The sequence below is a fragment of the Necator americanus genome, chromosome V, assembly GCF_031761385.1.
Source record: "Necator americanus strain Aroian chromosome V, whole genome shotgun sequence".
Classification (NCBI taxonomy): domain Eukaryota; kingdom Metazoa; phylum Nematoda; class Chromadorea; order Rhabditida; family Ancylostomatidae; genus Necator; species Necator americanus.
Window position 1 is genome coordinate 19,044,469 of NC_087375.1, and position 24,380 is coordinate 19,068,848.

General features: G+C 41.8%; 5 protein-coding genes across 6 annotated transcripts; 3 read left to right on the forward strand and 2 right to left on the reverse strand.

Annotated features, from left to right (window-relative positions):
- Positions 1–4,853: 4,853 nt before the first annotated feature.
- RB195_014394 (uncharacterized protein) lies at positions 4,854–5,897 on the reverse strand (the record flags this gene model as incomplete). The annotated part of the gene is made up of 3 exons (XM_013451041.2): positions 4,854–4,880; positions 4,954–5,088; positions 5,760–5,897. 3 exons carry the CDS (start codon positions 5,895–5,897, stop codon positions 4,854–4,856), a joined length of 300 nt encoding a protein of 99 aa, XP_013306495.2.
- Positions 5,898–12,445: 6,548 nt separating this feature from the next.
- On the forward strand, positions 12,446–13,276 carry RB195_014395 (uncharacterized protein; the record flags this gene model as incomplete). Its single annotated transcript, XM_064204644.1, has 1 exon — positions 12,446–13,276. The coding sequence occupies one exon, from the start codon at positions 12,446–12,448 to the stop codon at positions 13,274–13,276; it is 831 nt and encodes a 276-aa protein (XP_064060525.1).
- A 225-nt stretch (positions 13,277–13,501) lies between these two features.
- Positions 13,502–14,272, forward strand: RB195_014396 (uncharacterized protein; the record flags this gene model as incomplete). The annotated part of the gene is made up of 1 exon (XM_064204645.1): positions 13,502–14,272. One exon carries the CDS (start codon positions 13,502–13,504, stop codon positions 14,270–14,272), a length of 771 nt encoding a protein of 256 aa, XP_064060526.1.
- Positions 14,273–15,659: 1,387 nt separating this feature from the next.
- On the forward strand, positions 15,660–24,165 carry RB195_014397 (uncharacterized protein; the record flags this gene model as incomplete). 2 transcript variants are annotated; one of them, XM_064204646.1, is made up of 5 exons in its annotated part: positions 23,073–23,095; positions 23,159–23,234; positions 23,596–23,682; positions 23,982–24,106; positions 24,159–24,165. In XM_064204646.1, the coding sequence occupies 5 exons, from the start codon at positions 23,073–23,075 to the stop codon at positions 24,163–24,165; spliced, it is 318 nt and encodes a 105-aa protein (XP_064060529.1). The 2 variants fall into 2 exon arrangements, with proteins under 2 accessions (XP_064060527.1, XP_064060529.1); XM_064204647.1 differs by lacking the exons at positions 23,073–23,095; positions 23,159–23,234 and adding an exon at positions 15,660–15,677.
- RB195_014398 (uncharacterized protein) lies at positions 19,554–20,222 on the reverse strand (the record flags this gene model as incomplete). Its single annotated transcript, XM_064204648.1, has 1 exon — positions 19,554–20,222. The coding sequence occupies one exon, from the start codon at positions 20,220–20,222 to the stop codon at positions 19,554–19,556; it is 669 nt and encodes a 222-aa protein (XP_064060528.1).
- Positions 24,166–24,380: the final 215 nt, after the last annotated feature.

The window sequence follows — 24,380 nt, forward strand, 5'->3', positions numbered from 1 at the left end:
TAGGGCCATAAACTTCAGGCCCTCATCAGGTCAGCACATATCCAATGGCAGTTCCACCAGATCGCGATCGGTTGATACGGTTGTTGTCAAGGTTCTCACGTGTTTAAAGGCATCACCCCACGAATCTGAGGTGGTGCAGATTTCAGGTGGAGTATACAGGATGGGAGACTACAGAGAGGGGGCGATTCCGTCCATTTCTTCCTAATTGCCGTAAAAAACGGCCCGGAAGATACGATCATTCGTTTTGGCGCATCATTCGTTTTAGAAGATCATTCGTTTTGGCGCACCATTTTGTACAAGAGGTTCGATTGGAGCGCGCCAGTCTTGTGCGGCGCCGCATCTTCCGGGCCGTTTTTTACGGCAATCAGCAAGAAATGGACGGAATCACCTCCCTCTCCGTAGTCTCCCATCCCGTATACGAATACTCCACCTGAAATCTGCACCACGTCAGATTCGTGGGGTGATGCCTTTAAATTATCCCTCCTTTGGGATGACTTTCGAAGACAGTGGCCATCATTTTGGGCTGCGCTCAATCCTTTACGATGCCCTTGGAGAAGCGAAGAATTGTGGGCAGAGTAACAAGAAAAGAAAAGTATGTGCAAAAAACTAAAAAATCAAAGCCTCAAGTAACACGACTGCAAATACATGAGACACAACTGATTTTTTTCTATATTCCAAAGGGCCTCTTAAAAATTCTGCATGTTTTCTCCAGTTGTATGCACAATGTCAAAATCTTCTGTGAGAAAAGAAAACGGAAATAGTGGTTAAAAATTGGTCGGAACCATTTCTTTCTTCCTATTTCCTTCGTTTCATTCTATTTCCTTGAGAGTCGATCTCAGGGATGGATCGTATTAGAAATAAGCAAGCAAATGTGAAAGAGTTCCGCACAAGAAGCGCTACTATTTGCACAAGTCCCCCTGGTAGCTTAGAAAAGTCAGGGAGTAATATCAGTGCCATTCAATGGGTGTATATCAGAAATAGCTATTTTTTATTTTCTTTTTCTCGAATGCATTTTATTCTGCTTATTGCAGAAAATTTACAAAACAGATGGTCATTTTTTTCATCACAGAGTTCCAGATCAGAAACATTCTTATGTGTGCAACTTTACGAGAATGTTAATGCATTAATTGTAATTACTATTTTGAACCAGATCTGATCTTACATCAGTACAGGAAAGAACACCTTAGCAAGCTTCAGCTAGTATTTATGGAAAAATTAACTGCTTGGCCTTGATATCAGTGGCGACGCATGAACTTCCAACCTCTTTTAGGTACGAATGAACAAAATCAATAATCAGCTTCGTCAACACAGTAGTGTGTCATCCGAGCGGTTTTCCTTACTCCCGAAAGTATGTGAGCGCAAGAGTCGTGTTTTTAGGAGGGAAAATAATTCAAATCAACTGCTTATTCCAACCCACACAGTAGCTTTTGGGGGTCTATCCGAGATCGATAAACTGGTGCCGTAATTCTCTGGAACGACAAGGACACATCGGTTAGTCTACAGTGGTAATTGAATAAACCATATAAGCATTCGTAAACTTCTGCGATTCTGAATTGAAGCGGAAAGTACATTGCGAAGCGATTGATCAACGCCAGTCAGTTCATATTTTATCCTTTCATCCACCAATTTTAGGTCTGTGTAATGAGCAACCCTTTCAGTATGTGAAAGTTAACTGCATACGATCCGAGTAAGACACAGTTCCATCTTCAACGTTTGGCACTGCTTCAAAGCATTTCTGTTAACCTAAAAGGAATGAATGTAATGCGTTGAGCACAATGCCAAAAATAATTGACCGGAAACCAGTCCCTGTCCCGTACGGGAAGAGGGTGAGTCACATGTGTGATTTCCTTATCATTAAATTCTGTGTTCGGGAAGAAAACTTAGCAACCAAACAGCTCAGCGTCGAAGGAAAATTTCTAACTTTTTCCCCATTCTTTGGGTAGTTTTTTTTTTCTGAAAATGGAATGATATGATGTAAGCGTATCAAGAAGAAGAATTCCATGGATAATTCAAGAAAAAACTATCATTCTTTTGCTGAAGGGGAAATGTACGTGACTGCTATTTCGGAAGGTCTGAATGACATTGCAAAGTACACATGCGCTGTGTAGTGGGTACCTTATCATAGGATGCTCTCAACGGGTCGTAGTTATCGCAGTGCAGCGCACTGCTGCGACGACTGTCTGCGCCCCGTCTTACAGCGCGGTTAGAATAATTTATTAGTCTGCAAGTTGACGTTAGGGCGATACGGTCTGATTTACTCTCAGCGATAAGGTAGGGCTGGTCGCTCTAGTCGTCGCTGCGTCACCGAACCGATGAGTGATTACTGTTCGAAGGAGAACAAATTTTTGTGGCAAAAACTTCTAAAGAGCAATCGCAGTGCAGAAAGTGAAGGTTAGATCTATGATAAAGTAGCAATGCTGTTAAAAGTTTCGAGTCTGAGAGTTCCATAAGACAATAAGGTTGAAGAAAGCGGAGGAGAAACACAGATACGAAATAGAGCATGGCGAAAGATTTCTTTTTGCAAATAAGATGATTATGTAGTTCCCACTATTACTACGAACTGCAATATCCAATCCTAATCAAATTTCAAGAAATTGAATCATTTTATGTCTTTATTCACTTCAGGTGCTTCAATTTTAAATCGCAGATTTCAATAATTGAAACTAAATGGCTGAGCACAAGCCTTCGGTTTTTTAATTGTAAGCTTTTTGATAACACACCCTAAGATGTTTCTATTTTCACTTTACTTAACTGCCTGTCCGAGCAGTCTTGTTTTCATATTTTCTTCTAAAGTGCGTTGAATGCTGACCTATAAGGTGAGAGTAAGTGACATGATTTCCAACGCCTCCCTTCCCTATATATAGAATGCCGCTGAGGTTCCAATGGAAAACTTCAAGAACAGATGTAATGTTAAGTTTAACTTTTCGCCATTAAATTGTGGCGTTTTATGAAGTACCCAACGAAGTCTACTCTGGATTGTTCCCTGAACCTCATGTGCGTTATTTCGAAGTTACAAAAGTCCACAAAACTGCGCCGGAGCGATTGTGACTTACTTGCTCGTCCAGTCTTTTCATTCGCCATCATGAAGTGAAGTGTGTGTATGTATGTGAATGGTTGTACTGTAAATGGAGCTTTTATCAAAATTCGCTTGCAACGCAATATTTCTTGTGGTATAATATCTTTCTGTTCGCAGTTTTTAAAGACTTCATCATTTTCAAGAGGATTTACCGAACTGCTGATTTGCACAAAGGTTTTTTTTTTTTGCAAACGAGATGATTATGCGGCATTTGCAGTAGTTCTCACATCTTCTCCGGAAAGGAATCCAAACATAGAGCTAATTTTCAATAATTTGATGCGACAGGTCACTGTTCTTTCGCTGGATTAGGCGGGTTTACTCTTAATGTGAGCTGTGAAATTACAGGGACTGTATTTATGCGTTTTCTCAAAGGAATGCGTATGTACATATTTATTTTATGTTACATCTACTGCACATGTACTTTTGTAAACTATAAAACGCTAAAATGTGCACTTCTATTCTTGCAAACTTTAAGATGAAGTGAACTCTAAAGAAGCTGACTAAAACCATTAAGCGAAACGTTTCTTCTTGTTCTCAGAAATCCTGTCTTGATACCTTTGAAAATAACACGGCTAGAACAAATGCACTTGCAAATGTTAGACATTCAAAAAGGATGGCACCAATTGTTATTAGAACTGACCGATGCCACTCATCATCTACAATTATCAGCTTGGAATATTGGGATTTTAGTCGTATTCAGAGCCAGAAGAATTGATTTCTATGCTGAGTGCTGCTGATTCATCGATGTAACTGCATTATATAATTATTATAATGGAGAAGTTATATAAGTTGCCCACAAACTTTCTTACATAACTGCATGTAAAATCAAAATTTTCTTTTGAATCAGTTGCTGGCGATTTCATGTAGCTCAAACTTGACAGAATACTTTATTCTTTTCAAAAGGTTGACTCCAGGGACCTGGAATCGTTCAGTACTGCAAAAGACAATGAAAACCAACTTCCTGGGCGAACAATACAGGAACGGAGCTGCAAGATTCACCACTCAAGTTTGTAGAAAAAAATATTTCGATACGCAGCGCATGATGCAAATAGTTTTTTTTGCTCACTGTTTCTTTCCAAAGATCATCACACATGGCAATGATAACACTGAAAGAAAGGAGGAAAAAATAAAGGCAGCAAGGTCACGAGCACCATGTAATTGTTTACACCATGGGCACATTTACTGCAAAAAGAAATAGTAAGCGGTGAATCGATGCTAAAAGAGGATTAGGAAGAGCTCACCGACAGTCAAGTATGTTATGCATCTAAGGTGTGCTGGGAATGCTCTGTAGATATTCTACAGCGGCAAAGTCACCTCGATAAAGAGGTGGTACCTAGTACTTGTAGACATCAGCTCTTGAGTTCGCTGTTGACCTTTGGAAATGCAGACGAAGGAAGGGGATTAAAAGAATTTCGCAGCTCTTCTAGAATTTCGTACTATGCCCCACGTGCAGCACAAGCAGTTTATGCACAGAATCGATAGCAATATAGGCTTTTTGTCATACCGCTATCTAAATAACCCTAAATCCGCACCATTACACCCACATACAGCTTTGTCCACAAACTCGTCTGTATCCGCCGATACTACTGCAGTTCGTGGAACGATGAAAACATACAGCAGTATGTTTTATTAGTAGCGATTCAGTAATATGGAATACATACAGATATATAACACACAATAACAAATACAATAGTCAATATCCATATACAGCTTTGTTATTTACAGACATACACAATGATAGGCACTTGACACTTATTGAGATCTTCCGAGTCTCCTTCTAGTTAATCGAGTGGGGAAGTTGTAACTGAAAAAACGGTTGTTTTTCTTGCGTTTGAAATATCCAGAAAACACCAAAATAATCCGTGAATTCAACCCACATATTCGAATAATCGTTGCTGAATAGCACATTCAAGTCTTCGAACCAATCTTAAACCAGCAATGATCTCTGTCATCTGGGTATACGCTGTACAATGCGTCATCTTCCACAAAAGAATGCGATCGGCTTCGTAGACCTAAGAAATTTAATTTTAACGATGTGTAGGCCCTATGATGCTGCAATCCTCGAGAATCAATGTTTGCTCCATGAAACATTGGTCCATTTGTTCCGTTGGTTACACGATGTCAAGTGTTTCCTCTCATACTAGACAAGACAGGGAAGAAAACAACATGAAATAGTCCTGCAGGGCTTATCCGTTATTCATTTGATAAATTCAAATTTTAAGAAATGCTATGTAGCAAAACCAAGAAGCACTTCCGGTTTAGTCTGGGGATTTTTACATGTCTAGAATTCTAGTAAGTCTAGAAGTAAGTTCTAGAAAGTCTAGAATTCGAGGCAAGACAAGAGTTTAAGTAGATCAAAGATTAAAGAATTACTGAGTTATGTTTACCGACAATAATTGTCCGCGACTTTCTTACCGAAAAGAAAAGGAAAGTGCGAGAGTGCCGCAGGATATCAAGTGGACTCTTCCTGACTTCTCAGATAACCTCCTAACACCCTACAGATCCCGCTGGGGAGAGTTATCAAAAGCAGGACTGTTCCGATCCACCCGTCCCCAGTCCCAACTCGCCGAATGTTTTTCTCCCAACAAATCGCCGAGAGCAGCAGCTGATCTCGGCGTTATCAGCGGCAACGCCATACATTTGATAACGCATTTTGACTGATCAAGGAGGATAATATACCGACCTGCTCGAGATGTTTGCGGATGGAGTGGAGACGTTGGTCTCTGACAGGTGAAGAGGGGGCCTCTTCCGGGACAGGCGACTTAGGTTCCTTTGCATTGGTCGGCTCAATTTCGCACTCGAACATAGCAAAGTCAATCATGGTCACTCTAGAAAAAAAATTAGAGCAGAGCCATATGCTGTTAAATAAGCCGAGAACCAGTGAGAAATATCTGAACAGATAGAATAGAAGGGAACACAACGGACAACAGGACCATAGCGATCAGCCACGGATTATGGCAAACACACAAAAAGAGCGGCTCTTAGAGTGGTGAGTGCCGATGGAGGTTAAAGGGGCGTGTCCCTGGCGGCGCTGACCTCCTGTAACTGTTACCTGCAGTGCCTAGCCGACGTCCTAATGCAAACTAAACGAAAGCAAGCGTCTTTTGATGAACGCGGAGAAGATACAGCGTAATCGTCTGCTATTACCCGCCATAGCTGTTCGTAACAACGACTGTTCGCTGGTCCTAGTAATCGCCATCATCCGAGAGTTCAGGACAGCAATGCTGCTTCGCCAGACTTTCCTCGCCTTAAATAACAGCACCCGTCCGGGTTTGAACATGTCGAACATGATGCAACTCGTCAGCGTATGCTGGCAGCTCGACCGTCCGAGCGAACTGCTGGAACGTCCACGCCAGTCGTAAATATTTATTTCTGCGATTTTAGCAATTACCAATTAATTGGCACTTCAGCGAAGCAGTAAAAAAACACATAAAGATGCTGCTCAGTGGTTTCAAGAGGAACCACTGCTTTCACTCTGACTGGACAAATCATCGAGAAAAAGAGGGAGAAATAGTGGTCTGATGGCACTCTCAATGAAATGTACCTCCGAAGGGTTGTAAAATTTCTTTAGCAGAGTTAAAATCCAGTACTTTCACGGTCTTCGGTCTTCAGCGTTGTTGATCTATTAATGCTACCAGAGTAGAGGTACTCGAATAAATGAACTCTCTTCTAAAAAGTGAACCGCCGACAAGCTTTCATTTCCTCATATTTTACTTGTTTGCTTTGCGGTCCTGCTACACTATGTTTGTGTTTTAACATCTATTAACCAATGAAATCTATTGGTGATACAATATGTGCTTTAGCTAGCGAAATTACCTTAATATGCTTGCTTTCTACCCTCCTCAGCTTATTGAACAAAAAAGCGACGATAAAATGAGAGGAAAAGATGCCGAAAACACAGAAAAGAAATAAAAGGCAACATTTCAACGGACACTTCTGTGGATCACGGAGCTGCTCTTTATAACTTTCTAACTCCGCTTGGATTTTTTAGAAAAATTATTGAACACTTTTCTTCACATTTGCAAACAAAAGCAAAGGAAATGAAATTAGATTTGTGTTGCACGCATTTGCCAACTTTTAGAAACCGCAAAAGTGCAACTGTACGAGTTGCATTTTTTTTTTGCCCGCAGCATGAACGTTCCTCTGCATGTGAAAATCCCTCCGCATGTGGAAACAAATCACCTATCACCTGTCTATGTCCTATTGAAATGGCTGTCGGTTATCAAAACTAGTTCTTTTTGGATTTTTTTCCCTTAGGGGCCCTTGTTATTACGCGTGTTATTTTATTGTCATTTTTGTTATTTGTTAATGTTACTGAATTCATTGAAATTTATCATCAACATTTGACGCTCATCTGATTAAGAAACTAAGGGTTTATTGTTGCTTAGCGATATTTTACGTATTCTTGCTCTCGTTCTCTCTGAAACGAGCATTAAAGAGACATTAAAGCATTAAAGGAAAGTGACCCTGTGAGTAAAACAAACCTACAAACGCTAACTCCAACATTATTTCTTTGATGTCACTACACTCAGTAAAACTGATCTATAAATAAGAAAATTACGACGTTAAACACGTAGGTCACCGTAGATGGTGTGGATACGACCTGACCATAAATCTTCGTTCTCTCAATAATTCCCCTAACGTCTCAGTTATGTACGCTGTAAAGAAACGCACCAATGTTGATTTATAACACCTCGAAAACGTGGCAGATTTCGGTTCCTCTCACTGAAAACCGTCAAAACTGTAAAAGAGAGCAGGTTTTCGCACGAAGAACTTGCGTCTCTATTGCATACCCGAAGCGGTTGCATATTATTGTTCACGGTAGGACAGTTTCTGGATCTGTGTTGTAAAATAACCATACAGTAAGAGGTCGGGAACTGAAGGATTTGGTAAGGTTGAGGTTGCGCATTACTCGGAAATGGGTGTTAGTTGCAGAAGCTCGACAAACAACTGACCAGGCGAGGAGGCTTGTTCCCCTTCCTCGCTTCCTCGCTGCCTTAAACAATGTCTACACACGCAGATCCATTCGAACATTGAAGGAATGTTCGCCTGAGTATAAAGAGCTAAGTACTGAATTAATGCACCACTGTGAGATACTCTTTTAATGAGTGGTCAAGTTAAAATGGGAACGAAAAATAAACCAGAGAGCCGCAGCAGACAACATGTTTCAGTTCGTCCACAGTAAATTGCTACTACCGCGATTATTTCAAAAGGAGAAGCTTTAAAATGGACTCGGGATGGCATCTTCAGATCAATTCCTTTAGAAAAATCAAGAGGAATGCATAGCGAACTAAGGTAGCCTTGGTGTGGAAGTTTGGGCACAGTGGACTTCAGCCAAGCATGAGAATTATTCTACGGGAACACGCTCCTTACTGTTCTCAACAGTAAAGAACATACACACAGAGTGTATTGTGTACTCGAACAAAATTTACCACTTTCTTCTAGAATATCCACTCCAAGAGATTCTCTATCGTATTACAAGATTGAGACTTGCCTGTGTTATCAAAATATCTTCGAATAACTCCCTTAAAAATGACGGCTGTCCTGATTTTATGTCCATGTACCTCACCGCTAAATTCAATTCAAATTTATCAGGAAAAAAAAGTGCGGATTTTTTTTCTGCAATATCTATAGTTGTTCCTTTTCCCACACTCCTTTGAATCCCATAGATGTTAGAACGGGAAAATATAGGATACGCGAGATAATCATCCATAGCCACTACAAAGAAGACTTTCCGAGGTCACAACCGTGTTTTAGTTGCATGAACGTTAATGGATGCTCGAATCGGAAAGCGATGGTTCCACGTGACAAATTCCCTTCAGAGAAGGTAAGCAATATTGCATTTGTAGCAGAAGAATACATATCACCTTAGTGCCATCCGTTTATAGATTTTTTTATTCTCTTCACATGAACAATAGGTTGATGAGTGTGAGGCAAATCCTGAATCTCGTGAGACCCCCTCCCAAAATATAATTATGAATAAATGCGACTGAAGTACATATTCAGTTACGAGAAGCTTGACCTCGTTCTTTCCTCACATTTTTGGTATCACGTAACCGCCGACATTTCTCCACAAATGCTTGCGATTTTTGTGAAATCATCACTTATTTTGTTTATTTTATGAATAAGCTGTCAGTATGGAGAGCGGGAAGAATCGAACGCGAATTCATGATGTAATGGTGGTCCGTGATCACTGGCACTCCACGCGGCGCTCTCTTTGTTCTACGCACGTGAAGTCGACCATGTGATGCTGCGATATCTACGACTGTTTCACACGAGACATACCCGAGTGGGCTTGCTATAGAGCCACCAGTTAAAATTCAGCACAAAACAGTTGTCTGCCGAAAAACAGCCAAAACAACCGGTGAATACACAGTGGTGATATGCATGACACGTATCTGGTGCTTGAAAACATTCCGAATGAGAAGCTTTGGCAAGGGCTTCCTGGCAATAGGAACAGATGTCGAAATGCTTCTGCATGCTATCAGCCTGAAATTGTTTTGGTTTCTACTACCTTTCCACTTTTTTTAAGGAAGAAGACGTCAAAATGACCTCCCCTAGAAGATCAGCAAGTATGTGTTTGGTTAGAGAAATTCCCAACCTTACTTTGAGAATGAGCAAAGAAAATTCAAAAATGGTACAAAAGTGAATTCGTAATGATAATGTCTAGAACTGGATGAAATAGAACTTAGATTTTCCAGATAGTATTTTTGATTACAGTTTTTACTATTGACTTACTTTTTATAGCCTTGATATCTATTTTTGATCATTAATCACTACTGTTTTTTGTTTTTGTTTCAAAAAGAAAGCTGTCCTTTTTCTTACCAGAATACATTCACTTTGCAGTTTCGTGAGGAGGTAGAGGGCTATTTTTAGATTACGAACTTAACGGTTATATCACGAATGAATCTTTGTGTTGATGGCTAAAACAAATACATAGAATTTCCATTATAAACAAACTGACGGCATTCAAATATCTAATGGATAAGAATTGAGTTACTTCAGTAAGGATTTGCTACAACGCGCCGATACTTTTCCTTTAAGATTTCATGGAATGACGCTCTCATAGCAATGACAACCAGTGGTTCAAAAACCTCGCTTTGGGAGGTCATCCTCAACAATCAGAAGAAACTTATAGAGATGAAGCTTCACATCAAAAAGGTTCGAAAAAGAAAGGAAGTCGAACCGTATGCTGTGGTGGAAGGACAGCCGCTACGTAGAGATATGATGCAGTCAAAACTGCAATAAAATAGGAATAGAATTACAGTGACCACATGGTGGCGACGGAGCAGCTGAGGTCACCTTTTCGAAAGCATAGTTTGATCAAAGAGACACTTTGAAAGAAGCTAGTCGGTATCTCTTGGACGAGAAAACAAAAACTCCTCAAATTTTTGTCTGATACTCGACTTGCTCAATAAATAAATCTTAAAATTTCATATATATATATATATATATATATATATATATATATATGCCAATTAAAAACTGCATGCTAAATTTGGCAAAGTCGTACTCCATTCTGCAGTACTCTAAAGCTAAACGAACACGAACAAACTTCTCCTCTGATGAGAGGGAAGCATTATTATTCTAACAACGACGAAATATTTAGATTTATTTCATTTTACTTCGAAATACCATGGTTAAACCATGGTATTTAAAGTATTTACTTCCTGCGGTTGGGAAAAGAGAAATGGTTTCGTAAACAGGCAGTAAATACAACAGAAGTTAAAACGTTCTAGTAGTGCGAAAGACCCACGAAATCACCTAAAGGTCACCGTCTCGGATCTTTGGAGCATGGATTGGTTCTCAGTTTTTAAAAGTGCTTTAGCAATTCGAGTAGAGCCGCTGACAGTAGATGGAACCTTTTAACTCGGGTCTTTTAAAGTGACCTTAGAAATCTCTGGATTAAATTTTTTTAAATTAAAATTAGAATTCCACCAGCATCTTCGACAAATCCAACAGGAGACTGAGAGACTTGAAATTTCTATGAATGTCTTTCCCTCACGATTTTGAATGAGTTTAAGGGAAATTAAGCGATTAATGAAATGTAAAGGAATGATTCTATTGCAGGAAACTACTGTCTTTAAATACTTGATTTGTTTAAGGCAAACTACTGAGAGAACTGTTGAAACGCCTGCTTTTATCTCGTTCAATGCATGTCCTTCGTCACTGAAGAGAGACTGTCAGAAGCAACTTCTCCACTCGGCTGATAAAGTAGAACGATGTCTCTTCATGTTTACATTCCCTTTCATAATTTTTGAGTTTCACTCACGGAGTCTCTGCTGTCATTCATGTCCCGGTCTGCAATTCACGTTCTCCATGTCTGCTTGCTATTTTATTGGATTGATGAATAAGTGAAAGGCGGAATTAGTAGGAATGCGTTCTACTGACAGATTCGGATGTCATGCACCAATCTGTAAATTCATTCTAAATTTCCCTCCTTTGTCATCAAGTGGCTTTTGAAGCACCAGCTAAACCGGTCTGGATTGATCTGAGAAGATTATCTTAAAATACAAACGGAATTATGAAACCGTAACGGAGATGCAGAACCGGTTAGAATAACGGATTTCTAACAGGTTTCACAAGGTTCAGAGTGACACAGAATATTCAAAGCTGATTGAGGTTAGTCATGTTGATAATGAAGGACTCAAACACACCTGCGAACGGAAGAAAGCGAAGAATTGGTTTCAGCAGAAAGGGTGTTTCGACCCTTCCAATCCTCTCTGATTAATTTGTCCAGTGGATCGCTATATTGTTTTCTGTTGATTAAGACGATTTATTGAATACGTGTAAACGTAAGGTATTAACCTTTCGCAAGCATCTGTCAGATGCACATGTGCCTATCTACGCAAAAATTAGTTTAGTAGAAGTGTTGAAAGGTTAGACTTTCAATGAGCCTCGGCACAGTTTAATGTTGTATTGATTTTGATAAGCTGTACGCGAGGTTGTTGAATAATTTTACTGACTAACGTTTCGGCAGAATGGCCTTCTTCAAAGCCTGAAATGGGTTTATTATTTATTCAGTTTAAAATTTAAACCACCAAACCTCTCCACAACCAAATTTATAAACTCCAATGCTACTTTTTCAATCACCAACTTAGCGACTGCACTGAATGCTCACCATAGATCGGAGACGACTAGCGCTGACTGATCGATCACGAGAACGAATTGTTCAAATGTCTCATTCGGATAGATATGGCGTGAGTTCCCGCATTATCGGCAGGCATTCGCCTTTGCGGTTCATTTTAGGGTTTTTGGTTTGAATCTAAAATGCCTCCAGCAATTTTCGAGCCGAGTTTTAGATTCGTGCACTAAGATTTGGACCTTGATTTCAAAATCGTCTCCGTCGTGTTTTTGTCTTCTTTGGGCATGGGTGTCTATTCTCGTAACGTATTCTTTTCGTCCACTTGCTTTGTGAATTCACGATCGCCATCAGTTCATGAAGTCTCATTCATAGACCAGCAGAGCACGTTCATAGACCGACATAGCCTGTTAACGGGAAACCGTCGACGGACGTCGCTGTTGTACCAAAGTTCTATACGGCCTCCTCCGAGGAAGATTTTCCTTCACAAGGAGAGCAGAGAAAGCCGCCAAGTTCAGAGAGAGAAATCCCACAACTATCATCAACTGGGGTCTCTTCGCTACGCTAGCTGGCTTTTGGGAAGATTCCGCAACATCGACGAGGAATATGACCGGCTCGTTGATCACCTTCACGATTGCGCGAAGAAGGCTGAGAGCTTAAAAACCACCAAGAGACGGCTGTCTCTTGAAACTCTTGAGCTGATACGCCAGCGTGGAGCAGCACGAGCCGCAGGGAACCAAGAGCTCACGTTCGAGCTCGCAAGGCTTTGCAAAGAGGCGATAAAGGAAGATCTTAGACAGAGAAGAGCAGAAGTGCTGGCTGAAGCCGTAGAGGAGGGAAAAAAACATTTGCTATGCCCGTCGATACTCCGTCAGTCGCAAGACGAAGATGACTGCTCTCCGGAACCACAAGGGAACAACCATATCATCTACATTGCATCGAAAAGGGGGATGGAGAAAATCATCTACTTCTACTCTGATCTCTTCGACAGCTATGTCCACTTGCCTCCTCACCATCTGAGGGAAGACGGACGTGTCATTCCAGAGGTTCTCCCGTCCGAAATACGACATGGTATCATGTCGATAAGAAATCGTACGGCACCCGGTACGACAGAATGAGCCTGAAGAACCTTCCGCCGGTACTCATCAACACCCTGTCGAGGCTCTTTACACGTTACCGATCGGAATGCAAGGTTTCTAAACAGTAGAAGACCAGCAAGACTGTGTTGCTGTATAAAAAGGGAGATCCACATGACATCGGAAACTATCGGCCAATCTGCTTACTGTCCATCATCTACAAACTCTTTACAAGAGTGATCCTTAATAGGATTGAAAAAGTCTTGGATGAAGGACAGCCATGCAAGTAAGCAAGGTTTCGAAAAGGATTCCTCACGATTGACCACACTCACACTCTTTCGAAACTCATCGAGGTATCACGAGAGTACAAGATGCCGCTTTCTCACCTTTATCGACTTAAGGAAGGCCTTCGACTCAGTTGAGACGGAAGCGGTCGTGGAAGCCTTGGACAACCAAGGCGTCCCTACTCAGTACATAAAGGTACTTCGAGAGTTGTACAGTAACTTCACGACCGGAATTGCGCCATTCTACAAGAATATCATCATTGACGTGAAGAGGGGGGTCCGACAGGGTGACACAATCTCATCCAAAATATTCACAGCCACCCTCGAGAACGCAATGCGAAAGTTGGAATGGGACGACATGGGAGTGAAGGTCGACGGTCGGCAGCTACACCATTTGCGCTTTGCTGATGACATTGTATTGATAACTCCTAGCATCAGCCAAACGGAACGAATGTTGACCGAATTCGACGAAACATGTGGATGCATCGGTCTTCAGCTGAATCTAGACAAGACGATGCTTATGAGGAACCGATGGGTTTCTGCTGCCCCATTCACGCTCAGCGGGACGAACATATCCGAATGCTCCAGCTATGTATATCTAGGTTGGGAAATGAAAATAATGAACGACCTGACCTCCGAGTTGGGCAGAATAAAACGAGCGGCTTGGGGAGCATTCAAGAGCGTCGAGGACAGAGGCTCAGGAACACCCGGCTCCGTGCTCACCTCTTCAACACCACCGTACTTCCTGCTTTGACCTATGCTTCGGAAACCTGGGCATTTCGCAAGCAGGAAGAAAACGCGGTAAGCGTCATTGAACGCGCAATTGAGAGAGTGTGCTAGGAGTATCCCGTTTCACGCAATTGAGGGACGGGATTCGAAGTTCTCTCCTACGTCGATAGAAGATTAGAGACGCCGCCGCATTAGCTAAGGAAAGTAAAATGAGGTGGGCCGGACACGTGATGCCCTTTAACGACAACCGTTGGACCAGAGCCGTAGGCGACTGGATACCATGACATCAAACGCATCACAGGAAGACCGCCGACCCGATGGTTAGATTTCTTCACGAAGTCCTTCAAAGAAAGTTATGATGTTCTTCGTATCCCACGCGAAAGGAGGGCTATTCTGGCATGCGATCGGGACAAATGGAAGAATTACTGGCGCCCGCTCGACCAGTTCGAAAATCAACGGAAGTCAAGGTGATCATTGCTGCGTGTAATATACAAAGAGCGGATCACCTTGGATCGACTAATTCGAAATCGGGAAGAAACCACCCGTGACGAGCAAGCCTGCTTTCGCCCTGGATGATCGACGACTGATTAGGTGTTTATTGTGAGGAGAGTGACTGAAGTGTGACAGCGGTATTCGAAGCCTCTACGGTTAGCATTTTTGGACTTCAAAGCCGCTTTCGACTAACCTTGTATCGAAATTAGCTGCAGCCTACGTATTGCGAATCTGCCCGGTAAATGCAAGCAGATGTGGGTCTCTTCGAGACTCTCAACGAGAATCAGGGTGGACGGGCAACCTATCCTATCCTATGAATGAGTTTCTGTTATTTGGGCTGTATGCTGAATAAACGATGGCAGCTACGAGAGGGATGTACAGATGCGTTAAAGCTAACTCAGCTTTCAACTCGTTGGCCGAGTGCCTGTGGTCGACCCCCATCGTCAACGAAGTCAAGCTACAAGTCTACTAATCTGCAATTCGCCCTCTCATGATGTACGGATCGGAGACTTGGGCAGCTCTGGCAGTGATGATGGAGAAGCTTGACTGCATGGAGAGAAAGCTGTTTAGGCTACTGTTAGACTACTTTCGGCCGTTAGTATGCCACAACGAAGAACTTTACTCGGAACTGGACATGATATCAAAAGACATTAAGACTAGCGTTTACCATTATTTCTTTTCTAGCACATGCTTAATTTGATTTGTTTGTTGTCGTATTCGCATTCATCTGGCAGAAGACTGAGTTATGTGATATTTTGAAAAATTGCAAAAATTGAATTGCAAAAATCAACCGTGATCTTCCAAGGAGTAGTTAGTGGTGACAACTATACAACGTGGGACGAAAATAAGTAAAATGTTGATTGCTGCATTAAATGATTGTTGGCCTATGTGTATTGCACATTTTCAATCTGACTGTCGTAATGGGTGGTAGCTTCTCAGTGAGTTAGTGTTTATGTAGCAACCTGCCTAAACGTCCGTTTAATGATTTTTGGACATTTGTGCTGTCGTCTCCGTTCACTCTAAATTGATAAGTGAGAATTTAGTCTTTCATGCACTTTTCCACGTCTTATCCTATTGTGACCAACGTTCTATTTCCATAGAGTATGCAACAGTTAAGTCTTTTGCAAAATTTTAGTAGTATTTATGCTGAATGGGTTAACATTACAATACTTTAAAAAAACTCAATAATTATGCAAATGTAACTCCTTGACATAATTCCTCTAATATTCGCCATCCGTCCTACACATTCAAAGCTCTCCTTTTCTTCTTTACAAGTCATGTTAACATGGAACGATGCGAACAAAACCATCATACTGATAAAGCTAAAGATTCATTGAACAGTTAGCTACAAGGCTGTTGTTCACGCATCTGTGTACATACATACAACTGTGTGCATCATGCAAAGCAAATAGTGTATAAAGAAAATGTAGGAATGTAGACATACGGAACTGCGAAGCAGAGCGCAACCGCCATATGCATAAGTCATTTATAAAAGCAATTCTCTATTTCATATTCAGTTCCTTTCTATTATGTTGAACCGGTCTACAGTAATTTCACTGGCACTATTATCTAGCTTCTCCACGAAAGCTTGAGGGGGATAGGGAAGATTAGCTTCACTACTTTTTGGCTTCAGCACAGAAACGTTTCAGAACGTTTTTCATGTCTCTTGAAAAATGCACCAAACTGAAATTGACCTAATCTAAAAGCATAATTTGTTTTCGTATCACACAAGCACACACACAAATAGGTGACCCAATGACTCCGATATTATATAGTTTGGTGATTGGGGATGGCTCAGTAGAGTACTGATGTTTGTTAAGCATAAGCAACAGTTAAGTCTTTTGCAAAAGCAATAGCCTTTTCTGGAATCCCTACTTATCTTGAATGTCGTAATCAACTAGCCTTTTTAAAGGCATCACACCACGAATCTGGGGTGGTGCGGGTTTCAGGCGGAGAGTTCCTGTAGGGGGTCGTAGATTATGGAGAGGAGGGTGATTTCTTCCATTTCTTCCTAATTGCCGTAAAAAATGGCCTGGAAAATGTGGCGCGTGCACAAGGCTGGCGCGCTCCAATCGAACTTGTTGTAGAAAATAGCGCGCCGGAACTCTCGAAGACGTATCTTCCGGACAGTTTTTACGGAAGTTAGAAAGAAAGGAAGACGGAATCACCCTAGTCTCTATGATCTACGACTCCGTATAGGCATAACAAACCTGAAACCCGCACCAACCCAGATTCGTGGGGTGATGTCTTTGACAGAATACAGTCTACAAGTATTCGGCTGGCAAGTAATTTCTGTCGTACTTTAGAGATTTAGCTTTAGGAATATGCTCAGTTGATCTGCTGACACTATACTGTAGATTGTCAACCTATTCTAAGTAGTCTGCATTCTATCACTAAATCTCCTTTGATTGCTGCTTCTGGCGATGCTTTTCCTCTATTTCTTAAAGGCATGAGATAAATGATTAATGATTCTTTACGAGTTTTGGTTGGGAACGTCAGAGAGAGGAGTAACCTTAAAATCACCACATGTCATCTTCCATGAGGAAATTTACGTAAGAAGTATTATTTGAGGTATTTGTTACTGCCGGTTGTTCGTTTGAAACAAAATACTCGGTGCACAGATGGTTCCAGTGCCCTTAGTCTGGAAACTCTTTTCTCTGAAGGGTAAACCTCGAACTGGACGTCCATCCACCCTCGATGAAGATCCGTCTAGAAGTATCGAAAAGAATTCTCAACAGAAAACCTGATGTTTGGTTGAGGAATTCGAATGAAAGTACACAACTATGCAGAACCATCTTCCTTTGCTTGGATTCATGTGGAGACACGGGGTTTATGTTCCTTGCGTTGTTACCGTTTCTCAGCTGCGGATGAAATCTGCAGCATTCTTCTAATTTCCAACTGGATTCGGCTGGCTGAACTGTCTGGTAACTGGAGATGAGAAGTGGCTGCTCTACAACAGCTACTAACGCAAATGCCAGTGGCTTAATCCGTGAGAACACTGAAGTCCCAACGTTTCAACGGAGTCCAAGATGATCATGTTCTGTTACTGGTAAAATATCAAAGGAGACTGTCCTTGGTGGTCCTTCTGTCACATTGTTGTTCCATCAATGCTAAGAAGTAGTGCAAATAGCTAACCAGGGCGACCGCAAACCTTAGAGGAATACAGGAGAAACTGTTCTCATTGCATGACAACGTGCGCCCACATGCTGAGAAGTTAACTCAGATGAAGCTGCGAAGTCTCGACTGGACCATCTTCTCCGTTTGGATCATACGGCCTGGACATTGACTAGCATTGCTCCCAATCTCTGTCACTTTAAATTTACAAGCTGCCTGGACTTCGGTAGCATGTCGTTGACGTTGATGAAGGATACGTCAGCGAATGAAAACCAAGCTCATGAGAATAAATAATTTTCAAATAAAATATTACAAAGTGTAACAGAAATTACTTGGCAACCTAATACCTGACAGGATAAATAGATGCGAAAGTAGCTGCTATCGAGAGCACTGTCTACTGTTCGAAGATGTTACGACCCGATAACGCGTCTGCATTTCTAGAAATTTTGGGCTACACTTTGCTTCAAGAGGTTCATCTAAGTAGGCCACTAGTGGTGATGGTAGGTTTAGAAAATGAGAGCTGGTTCTTGAAGCTTTTTTTTTCTGAAAGCTTCGCATTAATCCTAAGCGTCTTTTTAGGTGGCGACGAGGTAAGCGACTACTTTTCAATGTTAGAAACTTTTTAATGCCCCTGGCGCTCCTATCTCATACTGCTGGGCTCTATTATCATATGTTTCTACCTTCTCGCAGATGCGCTCCCATTTTACACCGCCAGACTCTCTTCATTACATTCTAACTTTGGCACACTGCTTGGACGTCTGTGAACGAGTCCTGTTCCTTCTGGTGTTGGTTTCTGGAATGACAACAACTTGGACACAGCATTACTCGCCTCATGGTATTTTAGTGATTTTTGGCGCTGAAGTACCAATTTGACTGGTGGGATCTGCCTCCGAACAAAACCACCAACCTGGAGACGAACGCGTTGCTGAAAGTATTTATTTCACTGACACACAAACACACAAAGACTAAGTCCTTAGAGTATAGTTTCTGTAGAGCTGCAAAAACGAGGTGGTATAGAACCTGTGGAATAGCTGGACAAAGTTGATGTTATTGCTTCAGTTCTTGGAAAAAAGATCAAATCACGAAAATCTTCAATGTACTGTCCATTCTAACTTTGCTATGCGCTACCTTTAATAACGACCTCCATGATGTAGTTTTGTGCTTATTTGTAGCTTACTTCATTTTCTGCTTGCGTTTTTTCACTGCTGTAAGTACAGTGAAAAAACGCAAGCAGAAAATGAAGATCGTCATTCTAGTTATTTTCCGTTTAAGCATCGTAGATGACTGCTGCAGCCCGTCCTTTTCTGGCTATGCCATACCAGGACTCTTCCGGAGACAGAAAACTTTCTCTATTGCTGCGCCATGTATTAACTTTTAAAACCCATGGTAGCACTTTGGACCATTACGTTTGTAGGACGATGTGGCGCTCCCAGATAGAAAAGCGGAGCTTATTTGCTGGAAGCGACTTCTCTCTTGCACTTCGCCGTTGATTGCATGCTTTTGACCGGACAGACGTGCGGGATAAGAGGGTGTTGTGCGTCAATTCTGACACAGCAAAAACCGTGAGTTCACCCGCGTCTCAGGGCAAGCACGAGGTTTCTTTTAGTGGTTGCGAGTAACCGACTGTGATTTCTCCTACGAGGGAGAATGATACTTCTCATATATACTCCTTGCTGGGACGGACGTAGTTGGCAACGTAGTTAGCAGATTCGAATCCGCCCTACCAAAGCTTTCACCCCTCCTGCGTAGCCTGTATCATAAATGCTCCCGTTGTTCATCGATTTGCTTGAGAGGGCACCAGTAATACTTCCATTTCTCCCGATCGCGCGCAAGTGTTGTCCAGCGGCATCTCTTCTTGCGAGGGACTCAAAAAGCGTCGTACTTTTCTTTGAAGGACTTTGTGAAGAAGTCTGACCATCGGTCTTCCTGTGATGCGTTTGATGTCGCATGGTATCCAGTCGCCTACGGCTCTGGTCCAACGATTGTCGTTGAAACGCATCACGTCCCGACGCACCTAATTTTGCTCTCCTTGGCATATGCGGCAGTGTCTTTGATCTTCGATCGGTGACGTAGGAGTGAACTTCGAACCGTTCCTTCACTTGCGTAAAACGGGTTACTCCTAGCATCACCATTTCAATTTCGCGTTCTATGACGCTGATCGCACTTTCCTCCTGCTTGCAAAACGCCCACGTTTCTGAAGCGTAGGTCAAAACAGGAAGAACAGTGGTGTTGCAGAGGTGAGCACGGAGTCGGGTGTTCCTGATCCTCTTTTCTCGACGCTCTTGAATGCTCGTTTTATTCTGCCCAACTCGGAGGTCAGGTCGTTCATGATTTTGATTTCCCAACCTAGATATACATAGCTGGAGCATTCAGATCCATTCGGATTGATCGTTCGTTCCGTTGAGCGTGAATGGGGCAGCAGAAGCCCATCCGTTCCTCATAAACATCGTCTGTCTAGATTCAGCTGAAGACCGATCTTTCTACACGTTTCATCAAATTCGGGCAGCATCTGTTTCGCCTGATTGATGCTTGATGTTATAAGAGCTGTATCATCAGCGAAACGAAAATGGTTTAAATGCCGGCCGTCAACTGTCACTTCCATGTCATCCCATTCTAATCCTCGCATTCGTTCTCGAGAGTGACACTGAATATTTTGGGTGAAATTGTTTCACCCTGACAAAACTCTCTCTTCACGTCGATAATTACATCATTGTAAAATGGGGAGATTTTGGTAGTGAAGTTGCTATACAACTCACCTTTGGGTGAATACCTTTATATACTGAGTAGGAAGTACCTTTATATACTGAGTACAGACGCCTTGGTTGTCCAAGGCTTCCATGACCGCAAACTCTCAACTGTATCAAACGCTTTAAGTCGATGAAAGTGAGACACAGCGGCATCTTGTACTCTCGCGATACTTCTATGAGTTTTGAAACCGAGTGTATGTGGTCAATTGTACTGAACCCTTTTCGAAACCCCGCTTTGGCTGTCCTTCATCTAATGTTTTTTTTTATCCTGTTTAGGATAACTCTTGTGAAGAGTGAAGAGTAGGTGACAGACAGTAAGTAGATTGGGCGATAGTTGCCGATGTCATTTGGAACTCTCTTCTTATATAACAACACCGTCTTGCTGGTCTTTACTGTTTAGGAGCCTTGCATTCCGACAGATAACAAGCTCCGCCAGTGTGTTGATGAGGACTGGCGGTAGGTACTTCAGATGTTCAGGCTTGATTTTGTCGAGACTGGGAGAAGTGCGATTCTTTACCGACATGCTGGCTTGTCGGACTTCGGAAGGGAGAACCTTTGGAGCAGTCACTGTCGTTTTACAATTGGCGAAGTTCCGACGGGCGTAACGAATGCTCTATTCCGCTTCTGCAGCTTCAGCCAACACTTCTGCTCTTCTCTCTTTAAAGTCTTCCTTTATCGCCTCTCTGCAAAGTCTTGCGAGGTAGGATGTGAGTTCTTGGTTGCCTACAGCTCGTGCAGTTCACCGCTGACATATCTGCTCTAGAGTTTTCGGAGACAGGCGTCTTTTAGTGGTTTTAAAACTCTTCACTTTTCTCGTACAGTCGTGAAGATGTTGTACAAGCCGTTCGTAGCGAAGAGACCCCAGTTGATGATAGTTCTGGGAATTCTCTCTGAACTTGGCGGCTTTCTCTGCTCTCCTTCTGGAGGAAAATCTTCCTCGGAGGAAGCGATGGTCCGATCCCGTATAAAACCGTTAGGCAAAACCTTTTACTGATGGTCAATTTCATTATGATACCCTCCATGACCTCCATGACTCCTGCAACCCTGTCTTTCCTGGCGCTACCATACCAGTCTTTATTTCGGAATCAGGAGACTCTTTTCTATTACTGTATTTTGCATAAAAATTTAAAATCCATGGGCAGATAGCAAGTCTCTAGTCCCATGAGTTTTGGGTGAACGTTGCGCTCTCCCGAAGTGGACAGGTGGAGCTTATTTGTTGGAGGCGAACCTTTTCCCTTACACCTCCCAGTCACTTGAATGCGGGCTTTCGGTTGGACCGACGTGTGGGATACGGTGTTATTATGAAACGATCCTGGCACGGTAGAAGCAAGGAGTCCATCCCCTGAATCCACCTGAGTCTCAGGGCAGGTACAAAGTCGCTTTTGGTCCGCAATTTTTGATTATAAAACGTTGTGGAGCCCATCTTCGATTTTTGAAAGCAGCCAGGTCCTCCCGATGATTGAATCATTTTCCTCACTTTTATTAGAATAATGTCTTTATTTTTCAGCCATGCTCTGGACACAACCTGTGAGTCCGTAATTCAACAACCTGGGTTTTTTTTGCTTCGTTCCATCCTTGACCATGTAACATTGTCAGCCCTAACTGTTTTGATGCAACTAAGTTATTTTATAAGAGTTGAGAAAAAGCAGCAATAAGAATTTTTGCTGAGAATTGCCTCCATGAAAGAAGTATGTATTAGAATTAGACTCAAAATGTGTTTTGCATAGTTTAAAAGGCAACCTTAAATTCTTTGAAAACTGTACTTTCTCGTCGTCTAGATGGCAACACCTGCTGTTGAGTTTCGTGAGTTTTGAGTTTTCCACGCAAATGGTACCCACATAGGGTAGCGGATATCGGTGACTGCGCGGACCAAATATGATAATCTGGCGTTTTCTATTAGCACTTTTTTGGGATTAAACCTTGTCATCTGTCTCGTGGATCTTCTTGGATCACAGGAAATATGCATCAACACCTGATTCCAAGCCCTTACGGAGGTCTGTGAAAGTGTCCTGCGGTCCATTTTTTTCATTACCGAGATCTCAGCGTGCTACATTTCTGCTCCCGAAACAAAAAAAAAACTGTTTAAGATGGAGAGTTTCTGAATCTAGAAGAGACTGGGAAGAAAAAGAAAACCTTCGGGAGGGGCATAATGAGACGACTAAAACTTCTTTGAAATATTGAAGGTATGAAGTATCGAGTTTGATAAGCTGTACACGAGGTTGTTAAATAAATTTATTGCCTGACGTTTCGGCTATATCGCCTTTTTCAGAGCCTGAAATGGGCGATTCAATCTACAATTTAACCGACCAACCTCTCCACAATTAAACTGATAAACTCTATACCTACTTTCAGTCACCAATTTAGCGACTACACTGAATGCTCACCTTAGGGGTGCAAAATGCCTCCAGTCATTTTTGAGCCAACGTTTTAGATTCGTGCGCTAAGATTTGGACCTCAATCAGTCAGCGGTCCATGCTAGGCGTCTCCGATCTAAGGTGAGCATTCAATGTAGTCGTTAAATTGGTGATTGAAAGTAGGCATGTAGTTTATCAGTTTAGTTGTGGAGAGGTTGCTCGTTTAAATTGTAGATTGAATCGCCCATTTCAGGCTCTTAAGAAGCCATTCTGCCGAAACGTTAGTCAATAAAATTATTCAACAATTTATACAACAATTTATTTAACATTCATTTATACAACAATTTATTTAACAACCTCGTGTACAGCTTATCAAACTCGATACTACATTCAACTATGCCGAGGTTAACTGAAAGTCGAACTTTTCAACTGCTCTGCTTTTGATGGGAGTAAATGCGGAGTTCCTTAGAGGTGACTGCAACCACAAACACTATTTTGAAAATTTTGTTTGACGAGAATTCGATTATTTTTCAATATCTAGGAATCATACTAGAGAGGAGATCTTCAGTACGAGGTCACCTGCAATATTTTTGGAAAGAAAAAGCTGAAAATCATTGATAGTTTAATTAATGTTATTGCAGTCACGCAAGAAAGGGAAAGAAGAAGAATTTTTAATTGAAAATGACTCGCATCCCCCTCAACCTTCACGACTGACTTCACAAGAAAATGTAAGGACAGTTTTATTGCCAACCTGAAATGTAGTGCAAGGAATTAGAAGAGGGCCTTCTTGCCCGGATTGAAATTATACTTATTGCGTTCCGATTGACATATGTTCGACTCTCAAGTGAACTCTGAAGTTTGTTTACCATGTTGGGATAGTTTCAACGGGTTCACGAAGTGGTGCACTGCCTTTCAGATCTGAAACGCTAAATAGTACTGCTTCCATGAGTAAATAACTCATAGCTTTTTTCTCCTCTGCCTTGTTGAACCAACATTAGTAACCGAAGAAATATGGATTGTTTTAAAGGAGAAGCTGGATACAGACGCAGATCGAGAAGAAGGAAAGTCAAAAGATAGTTTGCAGACACATCAGGTTATCAACGGAACATACATGGACATGAAACTTTGGTCAAATTTTGTACCGCCACCAAGGTGAGCAAGAACGTTCATTGTGTAGAGGTGTATTATTTTGTATTGCTTTTAGGCCATGACGCTACCCAACGCGATGAATTCACTTTACTACGATATCACTTCATATACAAAGATTCCTGATTACGTACTTAATTGTAAAATTGAATTAAAGAAACGCTCAGTAAAGATCTTGTTATCCCTTATTAAGTCCTGTTCGAATCCTCACCCAAACATTTTCGCATTTCCTACTGGAATTCGGTATGTTTGAGCAGATTATCAGGACAGATTATTGAAA